The sequence below is a fragment of the Penicillium pulvis genome (assembly GCF_028828015.1).
Source record: "Penicillium pulvis strain IBT 33274 chromosome Unknown scaffold_8_segment0_segment0, whole genome shotgun sequence".
NCBI classification, from domain to species: domain Eukaryota; kingdom Fungi; phylum Ascomycota; class Eurotiomycetes; order Eurotiales; family Aspergillaceae; genus Penicillium; species Penicillium pulvis.
The window spans coordinates 7,097,295-7,109,733 of NW_026643080.1; the positions used below are offsets into that span (position 1 = coordinate 7,097,295).

Below are 12,439 nucleotides of genomic sequence, written 5' to 3' on the forward strand. Positions count from 1 at the left end.
TGACCCGACTAAATCTGGAGGCGGGTCAGTGCTGACTCATCCATTGCTATCGGCACGTGATCCTGTTCGATTCGGAAAAAAGCAGTCAAAGCGGGCGAGTCATACAATCGCAACACGGCCCTATAGCTTTCGCAGCACGGTACAAAGGCGAGGTCAATTCTAGGAGTTCGGAGCCAACTCCATCGAGCCTATCAAAAGCTGATTCATGCTCCTTAAATAACTTTCCTCCCTCATCTGCTTAACAACCCCTCCGACTTCGTTTGTCTGCCCCGCGGGGGTTATATGGACTTAATTAAGATGCCACACCCTATCCCTGTACCCCCGAGTGGGTTCCAGGCTCTCATTTTGTGTGGCCCTGGTGCTTCGCTGAACACATTCACCACCAACCCTGAGGAGCATCCGAAATGCCTTATTCCTGTAGGGAACAGAGTTATGCTCTATTTCCCAATGACCTACGCGCTGCGGGCAGGAATCACAGGTATGTCGCCATAGTCGGATAATGTTTTTATGATATGTGAAAGATATGTTCTAACTGGATCTAGATATCACATTGATCACACCTCCCTCCTCTCTCGCTCCTATCCAAGCCGCTTTGCAACAAAATCCTCATCTCACAGCCCTTCCGTCCCCCCGCGTGATCGCGCCGAAGGGCCTCGATATGACAATGGGCACAGCTGAGCTTCTCCGTCTACCCGAAGTGCAGGCCTGTATCAAAACTGATTTTGTTCTTTTGCCCTGTGATCTGATTTGCGATATCCCTGGTGAATCGCTAATTGAGGCGTGGATGGTATCTCAAGGTGCTCTCGGTGGCAGCACATTGACAGAAGGTAAAAACGCCCACGGTCCAGTCTCATCGGGCCCGGGTGGAGAGAGGGGCGGTCGAAGAGGTGGTCTCAGTGTTTTCTATCAGACACAAGGCCGAGAGGAGAGTGTCAAGGGTGAATCCACAGATTTCGTAGCCGTGGCACCTCTGGATCAGGATAAAAATGAACGGCCGGCTGTATCGCACCTGGTTGATGGGCCGGAAGCTGTGCGGTCTAATTTGTCGAAATTGGTCCTCGCGATGCCGATGGACACCCTCAAGGAGAAGATGGAGCAGGACAAAGGCTTCCTCATTCGCCATTCTCTTGTTGAACAGCACCCGCAGGTGAAGATGCTCACTACCTACCGCGATGCCCATCTTTACATTTTCCCGTACTGGGTGAAGGATTTTGCTCGCCAAGAAAAGCTGGAATCCATTAGCGAGGACCTCCTGGGTTACTGGGCTAAGGCTGGATGGCAGAAAGGACTTGCCGATAAGCTTGGAATGAAGGAGATCTTCCAGCAAGAGAGCCATACAGAGGATGAGAGCGGAAGCCAAGACGGTGAATCCCTGGAGGACGAAATTGATCTTCAAAGCATGAGCACCACCAAGGTTGGCTCAAACTTCGATGATTCCCAATCCCCCATGTTTGCATCCCGTGTCAAGGCCTCTCCTGAACCGTCCAAGCCCACTGAAGCGCCGCCCATCCTTGCTTATGTGCAGCGAGGATCGGCACCCTTTGTCCGTCGGGTTGACAGCACCTCCATCCTCCTATCTACATCTCTCCGCCTAGCTAAGCTGGAATCCATCGAGGAGGCTGGTCGTCAGGCATCGCATTTTGCCCACAACCAGAAGATTGCGCACCCTGACGGTGTGGCTCAACGGTCTACTGTCACGAAGAGCGACTGTCTTCTCGCAGAAAACGTCACAGTGGAAGAAAAGTGTGTCATCAAGGAGTCAGTGATCGGAGCCAACTGTCACATTTCGACAGGCGCACGATTGACTCGCTGCCTTCTCATGGATGGCGCGGTGGTTGGCCCTCGTGCTGTTCTCACTGGCTGTGTAATTGGAAAGCGAGCGAAGATTGGCCGCGAGGCCCAGCTCAAGGATTGTGAAGTCCAGGATGGCAATGTCGTTGAGGACGAAGCCGACGCTAAGAATGAGAAGTTCATGGTTTTCGAAGGTATAGACGAGGATGGGGACATGGAGGACTTTGACGACGAAGATGAGTTCTGATATTCCGCATAATCGGACCAACGCCAATCTGTTCCTTATACCATTACGTCTTGACGAGATAGAAATGATGTCCCCAAAAGTACCCAATGACCAACCAAAAATATACGGCTCCCGTACTTAGCTACGTCAAGTTCGATCCCGGTGCCGCTCTGGAGGCAAGCACGAAGAAGCTGTTAATCCATCGGGCATCAACGATGACCTCAGCCCTGCAGCCTCATAGTCGCAATTTGAATTCCCTCTTAGACAGCCAGGATCTCGCCGATGAGCGCACAACCTATCCCCAGATCCTGCAGTCTACATAATTCCCAACGAGCCCAGGTTTAGTCCTCGCCGAACGTGCGCGTGTTGTACCTGTACTTCGAAGCGTCCCCAGTGTTACCTATCTGCAATGTAATCGAGTTGTTGTGAGACCTGACAATCGATGTACCATGTGATTCCCGGAATTTTGGGGAAGTACAGGTCTTCGTTGTTGAGGCACTGGATCTGTGATTAGCCTAGGTACATGCTGGTTTCCGGCAGTGTGGGCTCGCTTCTTATTCAATGAGGCTGAACAAAGGTGTCAGGGCTATCGTAGTACGCAGCTCTGCCTTGGTAGTTTTTGTGTGTTGGCTGATTTAGGTCAAGCTGGAGATATGGAAACTGGATTGTTGTTGTCAGCTGAGACTGCCAGACACGTCGAATTTTGACTGTAGTGCTTAGACTAGTCTAGTCGTGTCTGGTTCCTGTTGTGCCACTTTTGTGTTGGCAGCATCATACACTTCGGTTCCTTACAAAAATACAATTTCCCAAGTTACTGCCCAGGTGTGTCATGTATCCTTGTTTTGTATTCGCTGGACCTCAAAAGCATAGATAGTCAAGCTGCAGGACTTTCTGCTTGTTTGATAAGGTAGGACGGGTTGGAATAGGAATTTCGTCGGATCGACTCGAGACTAGTAGCTCCCCCTCTGCCTACACGCAGGACGCGGAAAGAACGACTTATTGATCATACTATGGGCCATCCTTAGTTCACGGAGGAATTGCTGCGTCTGTCCTGACGGCACGATGAAGGTGGAGTATATTGCATTTGAAGGCCCGTTAGGTGGGTCAAAGAGTATCGATCGTATGATATAAAACTTGGAACCGGCCGAATGAGCCTGAGATTAAATGAGCTGGTCATCGATATACGACAATACGATATGTTAAGAGAGCAAAACGGAGCCCGAGAAAGTCAATTGCTTGTTACTGATCTAGTTTCCCCTTTGTATGAGATCTATGCAATGAAACAGGCTGTAGATCAGGGGTATCAATTACAGGGGTATAATGTTTCTCGTGAAGGCTCCGATTGGACCAAGCGGAGATAAACAAGAAACCCGAACATCCTTCATAAAAGCTTCAAACCGTTCACGTGCCGGCATATCCACACTGCAAATTTGAGGATTCAGATCCAAGATGTTGCAAGGTCAGAAACAAATGGCTGTCGATCAAATCAGAGGGTTCGATGGAAATTAATTAGGGTGGAGTTGCGACACGGACAAAGTGCACGGTCCTGGGTCCGCGACCGGAGCTTGAGGCGCACAACGGCGCCATGATCATCCTTGACCTCCACATTTGTGCTTCCCCGGATGTAAGTCGACTAGGTTTTCTGTCAAGGAACTTGTACTTTTGTTTCCGTGTTCAGCTGGAACATGTGAGATCTTTTCAATGTCGTCGAGTCCCGAGGTCTGCGACGGGGGTCCAACATAGCGATCGCAAGAGCCAGCCTGGAGTCAATTGTTGCGAGCCATAAAAGGAAGAAATACCATGTGCTCCGTAGTTCGTTATGGCTGGCTGGACTATGCTAGGTAACTTCGGGAACGGAAAGCTGATCCAACCAAGCTGACCGGCTTAATCAATTAGGACGCCATCGCCTTCACTTACCTCATGGGAAGACCAATCATCGTCGAATTGACGTGCAAGACGGGGACCGCTAGCACTGCAAGACGTTAATTCTAGCGAAGGCGCCATTGCTTTCATGATTCACGCTGTAGGCGCCCCTCTTGAATTCTACCTGCAGAGAGATATGTAGGTCCCGGGCAGAGCGTAAAAGCGGTGCCAGACCGGATGGAGTAGGAGCTAATGCAGGTAAATTAGACCAGCAGAGGGGAAGATTTTTTAAAAACGAGCCAGTAAGAATGGAGGATCGATGGGCCCCGTGGGCCTGCATTCTCCTTGCGCGGCAGAGAAGCCGGATTTCTCATGGTGAGGCCGGTTCAGGGTTGGTGCATGGGCAATGTCGATCACGCGGGAAGAAAAGTGCATTGGAATGCGGATCAACGTGGTTTGTAGGTGGAGACGAAATTATAAAGAGGGGGAGATTGAGATAAGGATCAAAAGTTCCAAGGTTTTCGTATATGGGGATTGAGTGGTCCGTGTTCTCGCTTCGAAGCTTCTGGAGATAAGGGTTACATTGATTTTCTCCTGTATCGCATACTGTTTTCTTTTATGAGTCTTGCATGAGACCTGCATCCGCAGATAACGTCATGGTGCACTAGTTGGCTCCGTAGAAGCGTATAGATAGCGATTCGCTAGAAAACAAACACCCTCTAAACTTCCTACGAACCGCCACGTTCTGACCCCCTCGCACAGGCAAATGACTTCAGCCTCATCCGCAATGCAATGTCAGCAGATCGATGATTAGTCCTGATCGGAACTGCTGTTCTTCCCGTTTCCCTCAATTCCCATTCCCACACCGGGTGGGGGAAAAGTTGCAGGCTGTGACAACCCACCGGGAGGATCCATGGAACCAGCTCGCAGGAATCCCCGAATTTGCGGGTATCCGCTAAGCTGTCGAGGGGAACCATTACCATGGATGGGAGCAATGATGGAACTGTCCTAGTTTTTTTTTTGTTTCCCGTAAGATTCCTACGATAACGAGCTCTGATTCGGTAAAATCAGATTATATGAATTCTATCGCACGTGCGGTGGTACACGGAACGCAATGTCTCGCCGAGCGCGTGTGGATTCGCTGGGGAACCAGACCCCCGTTCGAGGGATAGCGTTGCACTTAGAGCACCCGTAGTGCACTGTTCAACACTTGGACCATTTTGGGGGGCGTTTGTCGGATTTTAGGGAATTTCTAAATAAACATGCCCATATAGGAAGGTATTGAACTACTCTAGGTACATTTCATAAAACCTCTATCAGGTACGCATTATCCAGTGGAACTTTTCTGACATGCAGAGCTAAAATGTTCTATGGAGTTAGGGGGCCAATGCTCAAGCCTATTGGTTCCGAATCACTGCCCCCCCCTTTAAAAAGGAGATAGAATCATCTTGACATTCGGTTGGAATTAATTATTCATAATTATGATCAGATTCTAATTCGTATTCTATTTTACTTTAGGTGATTCGTAAGAAAAAAAGAGAGAAAAAAAAAAAGGTAGATTGTTCCATAGTGAAAAAAAAGCCCCTCCTATTTTCCTTCTCCCTAATCTTTCTCCGCTTCCAACTCCCCCCTTCCCCTTCTTCTCTCCCCTTCAACCTTCTCATCCTTCATCCTCCAGGCGAACGGCACATTCTTTGTCCTCTTGACAAGGTGCCATTCTAGCAGGTCCTGGTGTTTCTTTTCTTTTTCTTTTGGGGTTCATTTCGTTTTTTTTCTCCGCCTTTCCCTTCTTGTACATGTCCTAGAATCCCCAACTCCGGGAACCTTCAGACCACCTTTCGTTTTCCTTAAAAAACTCGCCTGGTTTCGAGTTGCTGCATTCTGTTGGCATTCAGCGTCTTTCTTTTTGCTGCACTTCCCTCTCTTAATCGTTGTACCACTATAGTTTATGCCCACGTTACTTAGAACAGGTATGGTTCCCCCTGGCTGACGCGTTGCTCATCGATCCACCCCCAACACCCATTGAAAAAAAAAGCCTTCCAAAACAACGACTTTCCCTTCTATCCCCTTTTCTATTCTCATTGGTGTTTCCTTCAATACAATCGTGACGGAACCCTTGCTACGAGAACAGTGGGAAATTCTACCAAAAATACACAACATGCTCCTGAATGGGCCCGGACTAACATCTCCCGGGTAGCACTCCGTTTTGTTCATCATCTGTCTTGACACGAACGCCATCTCGCCTATTTCCCTTTGAGCGATCCGATACGTGAGTTGCCTTGTCGAGGTTCCGATCGACCCGGACACTCGTGTTTGCAACATTTCGACGCCCTGGCCGAGAGAAACAATATGGCTGCGTTGGTTCAAACCATCCCCCAACAGACTGGCACCGTTCCTGTGCTTCAGACGCGTCCTTCTTCCTCCTCGGGCACCTTTGCCTCGTCCTCCAACCAGCATCCTGCCAGGTTTCAGAACATGTCGTGGAGTGGGTTCAATGCCGGCAATTCGGGCAGCTATCGAGCAGGTCACCCGGTTGTGGCTCCTTACGCGTTTCCTCCAAACCCGACCCATGCCCCCAATGCTCAACAACATCGCCCGTCTTGGTCCCCCCATCTCCGTCCAGAGCACCGCACCTTCTCTGCCCCAACCATTCACGGCCCATCCCAAATGGCTCAGCCCGGGGCCACTTCCCGAGTCGCCAATCCTGCAGCTGGTTCTGTATCGACTTCTTCCAACTCTTCATTCAACTCTTATGTCTCCAAAGACGACAGTGCCATCCCCTCGCGCCAACCGAGACCGGATCAGCCTCTCCGTCCTTTGTCTACCGCCAACCTCCCTCCTCCCCCCGTTATGACCATCTCCTCTCCAAGTGGCTCCGTCAAGCCCTCCCCAAATCGGTACCGCCGTTCAAACCAACGCTCTCAATCTCCAGCGCCCGCACCGGCACCGGCACCGGCACCGGTATCCACATCAGCTTCAGCTTCAGCATCTGATGACCAAATAAACACAGCCTCCGTACCCCGACCGGTTCAACGATCCAACGGGCATAACCGCTATTCAAGTGTGGATGATTCGTCCCATGCGGAACGTCAACAGCTAGAACCTGCTAAGCGATACCGCCGGAGAAGCATGGGAACCATGGATCCAGGCTCATACCCAAACCTCCAACTGCAACTACCGATACCAACCTCCCCGCAGACTGGTCCTTATGACTTTATCGCCTTTGATACGAATCAACCACGACCGCAGTCGGCCCATTCACAGAAAGGCACTAGCTCGCACTCGGCACAGTCATCTGTTTCTTCTGTAGGTTCCTTGTCACGGCTTCTGAGATCAATTATAGCAATAACTAACGGGTTTGTTTAGACACGAGAAGGGGCTTCATCTGATTCCAACACCATTGCCAAGCCGGAAGAGAAGCGAGTGAGCAAGCCCTCCCCGCTTTCCCAACCAGCTTCGACATCAGCCAAATCTCCAGCGATCGAGTCCAGTTCCAAGGCTGCCCCTGCCGCTTCGTCTCCACCAACAGACTCCCCGGCGGCGAAGCGCCTCGCAGAGATCAAGAATGACCCCAAGCGTCCTGGAAAGTCTCGCCTGAGACGCGCTTTCTCTTTCGGTAGCGCATCCGAGCTTCTCAAGGCATCCTCTCAAACGAAGCGTGAAGCAATCGCTGCAGAAAAGGCGCGCCGAGAGGCCTTGCGAGAGGAGTTGGGTGATGAACAGGCCGCAATTGCCGAGCAGCAAGAAGCTATGGGACTAGGTGAGAGTATCTATACCCACCAGGGTGGTTTCTTTTCTGGGTCAACAGATGCGCTTTCAATTTCCTCGACTGCTTCATCAGCCTCCATGATGCTCCGCAAAATGGGCAAAGGTATGAAGAAGTCCACTCGGTCATTAGTGGGTCTATTCCGGCCCAAGTCCGTCGCGAGTATCAATTCGGTTGAAGGGGCTGCCGAGCCGATGTCCCTACCCCAGATCTCCGTCGTGAATGTGGAGGCGGAGCGTGAGATTGTGGTCAACCCCGACCCGATGGAAATGCCTAAGGGCGGCACCGTCTTTCCCAAGGTGGAGCCTGCTGGTTCTGACGTACGGCGGTCCACTTCTATTCGCGAACGGGAAAGAGTCGTCTCAGATTCTTCTCAGTCACGTAAGAGCATTGTTGGAGGCGACCGAGAACGGGCGGAGGTTTTGGCTGCCGTTCGAAAGGGTATCCTTAAGAAAACCCATTCCGACTATGGGGTATCTTCGCCCGCCAATGCACTGAACGGCAGTGACTCGCCGCATTCCAGTGCTCCGCCCACGCCGGACGAGTCATCTCGACCCAGCCCTCGCCCGACAGAGCAGGTCACCATTGCCGGCGAGGACTATTTTCTTTCTGGTGGGGGACGGTACACAAGTAGCGACGCGAAAAGCGCTCCTATGACTCCCCAGTCGGTCAGCGGCCGGAACATTGTATTCAGCCCTCGTATTCAGTTCCACGAGACCTGGCCTAGCGGCGAGTACGACCGTCGCGGAGAGATTGCGACCTGTAACCGCCTGACTCCCCTCCTGGCTCAGCAAATCCGAGAGGAGATCAATAACTTCAAAATGGTTCGTCAAATGTTCACTTCTACTACTTATCTACACATGCTAACGATCACACAGGAGATGGAGGTCCACGAAAACTCCAAGATCTACACACACTTCATTTGAAATTGGCCAGAAATTCATTTTGTGGCCTACCTCTTGGCTAGGCTTGCGTCCTTGTCCATAGATATGCATACACTTCGGCGACTGGGGGTTGTTTCTTTTCTTTCTCGTTTTAATTTCTTTCCGTGATACAGCGAAGCTCGACGGGCTCAAGACCTCCTGGTTTCTATAAACCTCGGGTCTTCGTCCCCTGCGATGCGGTCACTAATGCCGACTCTCGTCCCGGTCTCTTTTCCTCCTGCTGCCCTCGGTTTTGGAGGGCACATGTTTATCAAAACGGTGCGGCTCGTTTCAAATCTTGGTGATTCCCCTCGTGCCAACGCTTGGGCTGTTTTCCTGCGAATCCTGCCTGGGGCGTTGATCTAATGAATTTGCCCTTTGCCTGCATCGGGCGCGGCGGCCCCCGTTACTGGTCGATTTCTTTCTCATCTTCTGTCATTTCCGCATGCATTCGAATCATTGTCATTGAGTATTGGGAGCGTGGGCACTGGGCTGTTCTTTCATTCTGTTTTCTAGCACATCATTTTCCCATGGTCATCTCTGGACCGATATTTTTCATTATCATCCAGCTCGTCAAAATATCAATCGAGCTCCTGCATTTTTCGCCCATTTGGCATTTCAATTTGTCTCGGTTTTTTTGCGATTTGTTTGTCAGTAATGAGTGGGTGCTATGCATTCGCGCAGAATCTGTATTTATTATGAATGGACTTCTCCATGAAATGCTGGCTACCCCTGGAGGTACATACACGTAGATCTATGGTTATCTTGTCTGTGACACGGGTGTTCACCTACTCTTGGCTGAAAGACATTTGAGTTTATTAGCCAAATTGTACAGTATAAATTGGTAAGAGTCAACCGGTTACAAAGCTGTGACCTGCAGCTAGCACTTGCTCCCAATCAGCATAAGTGCTTGGCTGCATGGCCCAGTTGCCTTATCCACCTAATTTCGACCCTCAGTTTTCATCAAAAATATATTCGACTGCTTGATAATATTTGACAGTGCTAATTCCTGGTATGTACTTAGTGATCTAAGGTTTTGGTTCCAAGTTTCAACGATCCTGCACGTAAAGTATATCAAAATGCTCGATATGTTGTCTCTACCCTCACCAATACCAGTGGATCTACATCTAACCCCTCATCTGACCAACAATCGCTCCCTTCTCAAGCAGAATATCCATAATACTCCTGTACCCTTTCTCCGCAGCCCACGAAAAGGGTGTTCGTCCCTGACTATCGGCTAGATTGATATCCGCACCATTTTCAAGTAACAGATTGATGACCTTCCTATTGCCCTGAATCGCAGCCCAAGCAAGAGCCGTCTTTCCCGCAGCCCCTCGCAAATCAACCTGCACCCCCTTTTGCTTCAGCAGAATCTGCACGATAGTATCATTCCCATGTTGCGCAGCCCAAGACAACGCATGCCGGCTGCTCTTATCCGCATAGTTAGGATTTGCCCCATGCTCTAAAAGCAATACAACCACGAAAGTATGTCCCTCCATCGCCGCCCATGAGAGAGGTGTCTGACCCCGGAACCGATCCGCTACATCAACCGGCACGCCTCGTTCGAGAAACATTTTCACCACTTCTCCGTGTCCGTGCTCAGCAGCCCATGATAATGCAGTTCTTCCATCTTTCTCTGCAATCATAGGATCGGCACCTGCATCTAGCAGGATCCGACATACTTCCTTTCGTCCGCGCAGAGCTCCCCACATGAGTGGTGTCCGGCCTGTGTTTTCCTGACTTGGCTCTGTTCCTGCAACATCGAGGGAGTTGGGACTCGCGCCGTGCTGTAGAAGGATCTGGAGGACCTGGGGACGGCCGTATTCAGCTGCTTGGGATATGGGTGAGCGGCCCCACGAGTGGTCGCGGTAGTTTAGATCTGCGCCTTCACTGATTAGGCGGATTGCTTCTTCTTTGTTGCCGTCTCTGACGGCCGAGAGAAGAAGCGCACTTTGGCGAAGGCCGTTATAGTTGTAGGTGCTTGACTGAGGACTGTAGACAGGCTGTGGTGTATGCGGTGGCCGTGGAGGCCATCCTTGTGATTGGCCAGCTATGTAATGGGGGGCCGGCTGGGGCGAGTACTGTGGTTGAGGTGTGTATGGAGGGGCAGTTGAAGCTGGACCTGGAGGAGTGTAGGGTGGCTTGGTATTCGTGGGGATATGCATTATGTGGAGCTTTTCTTGGGTTTAGTTGATGTCTAATGTCTTGATGGGCGAGGCTGGGACTCTCGAAGATATTGGCCAAGGGGACAGCAAATATATAAGTATCAATTTCTGTCGATTGCTGAACAAGGCTGAGGGCAGTGCGATACACACCGCTGAATTGATTGGTGTATAAGGATCTCCACAGCGGGTGAATAGGAGGGGATTGGGGCCAAACCTTGGAAGGTGGAGGACATGGGGCGATGAGCCACGTCGAGAACAGAATAGAAATGCGTTCTATAAATAAACGGGCGGATACTTCATACTCAAGTTGGCAGTGATCTGGAATATATCAGCATTGAAGGTCTGGATGGATTTGCATTAGTCCCATGGATCCGGCACATACATCGAGCCCCACATGAAAAAAGAGCCGCAGCGGAAGCGGAGTATAAAGGTTAAACTACATCTACAAAGGGTCAAGTTCCAAGCGTTATCTTAATTAAGATGCTGAGCACACAACTTGATAGATATCAATCTTTTAAGGCGCTTCCAACGTTGGCATATTACGGGACTGACTTGTGAGCCCTAGTATCCGCATAAGGACAGCCTAATTCTGGTCTCTTGGAATTTTTGACGGTATGAGAAGTTCAAATACTTTTCACGTAAATTTAGTTTGGTATCATCGAAGCAAAGATCAAGAGGACCCAAGCCATTCAGCCTGTACAGCGCAAAGTGAGTTTTTAGTATGTTAATACTGTAGATGAAGAGTGAGCAAAGAACCAGGCTGGTTAGGATCATATGTATTAGTTGCGTAAGATTCATCATAGGCCACAACCCATGCTTATACCCCCAACGACCTCGCTACGCGCACTACGCCTGCGCAGTTGTCGACACCGAGTTGCTCCCCCAAGTCCGCCTTCGTGTATATGTTCAATTCTTTCAAAACTCCTTCATCCATGCCAATTGCGTAACACCGTAGACAAATGATATTGTTGAGGTGATCCGAGTAGGTGCCCTATGCAGTGACACCAGGGAAGCAGTCGGCCAAGCCCTTGCTGTGCTTGTTGGAGGCGTGCTCGAGGAGACTATCAAGATATTCGGATTAGTCACGGTCGGGCCCCAGCACGAAACAACAGGAGTGGAAATAACGCACGCAGGCGCCTTGGTGGTCTGAAGGAAAGTTTGCTTGCAGGTCTGGCATTGGATGCTCATGGCTTTCTCGTTCTGCAGTCATTCGAAGGTCAGCACGATGTACAACAAAGGGGGTAGAATGGTACTGTTTTCCAACATACAGTCTTCTTTTGAGACTTAGGATCAGCCTTTCCCGCTTTCGCGTTGCGCTCGCGCTTCATGTTGGCCTTGGCACCCTGGAAGTAGATCATCAGTATCCCGCTGACAGGTGAAGAGGGGGTTTGCGGTATCCGCTCAGGCGGGGTTGGGGGCTTTCTTACGTTACCCATGATGGATAGATGTGGAGATTAAAGAAGAAAGAGAGAAATGAAAGATCGTAAGGAACGTAAATTGACGAGGGGGAGAAAAGAGGGTCAACGGGAGAAAAGGCGAAGAAAAACGCTAGAAAAATATGTTATCGTGGCGGAACCGCTAAACCGACTTATCGAGCCTATTGACAGCTCCACCAATCACGGTCCCGTGGCTCGAATTTCCCCAAATCGGGAAGGCTCCACCTTTGGGCTTCTTTATTCCCCCCGATCGATCGTTCCAATTTTTG

General features: G+C 50.3%; 5 protein-coding genes across 5 annotated transcripts; 3 read left to right on the forward strand and 2 right to left on the reverse strand.

Moving 5' to 3' along the window:
- Positions 1–297: 297 nt before the first annotated feature.
- On the forward strand, positions 298–2,038 carry N7503_012103 (translation initiation factor eIF2B subunit gamma; the record flags this gene model as incomplete). The annotated part of the gene is made up of 2 exons (XM_057071649.1): positions 298–478; positions 543–2,038. 2 exons carry the CDS (start codon positions 298–300, stop codon positions 2,036–2,038), a joined length of 1,677 nt encoding a protein of 558 aa, XP_056918260.1.
- Positions 2,039–2,124: 86 nt separating this feature from the next.
- Positions 2,125–2,340, forward strand: N7503_012104 (uncharacterized protein; the record flags this gene model as incomplete). Its single annotated transcript, XM_057071650.1, has 1 exon — positions 2,125–2,340. One exon carries the CDS (start codon positions 2,125–2,127, stop codon positions 2,338–2,340), a length of 216 nt encoding a protein of 71 aa, XP_056918261.1.
- Positions 2,341–6,229: 3,889 nt separating this feature from the next.
- N7503_012105 (uncharacterized protein) lies at positions 6,230–8,572 on the forward strand (the record flags this gene model as incomplete). The annotated part of the gene is made up of 3 exons (XM_057071651.1): positions 6,230–7,186; positions 7,247–8,470; positions 8,525–8,572. 3 exons carry the CDS (start codon positions 6,230–6,232, stop codon positions 8,570–8,572), a joined length of 2,229 nt encoding a protein of 742 aa, XP_056918262.1.
- A 1,124-nt stretch (positions 8,573–9,696) lies between these two features.
- Positions 9,697–10,734, reverse strand: N7503_012106 (ankyrin repeat domain-containing protein; the record flags this gene model as incomplete). The annotated part of the gene is made up of 1 exon (XM_057071652.1): positions 9,697–10,734. The coding sequence occupies one exon, from the start codon at positions 10,732–10,734 to the stop codon at positions 9,697–9,699; it is 1,038 nt and encodes a 345-aa protein (XP_056918263.1).
- A 991-nt stretch (positions 10,735–11,725) lies between these two features.
- Positions 11,726–12,170, reverse strand: N7503_012107 (uncharacterized protein; the record flags this gene model as incomplete). Its single annotated transcript, XM_057071653.1, has 4 exons — positions 11,726–11,795; positions 11,864–11,934; positions 12,003–12,077; positions 12,162–12,170. 4 exons carry the CDS (start codon positions 12,168–12,170, stop codon positions 11,726–11,728), a joined length of 225 nt encoding a protein of 74 aa, XP_056918264.1.
- Positions 12,171–12,439: the final 269 nt, after the last annotated feature.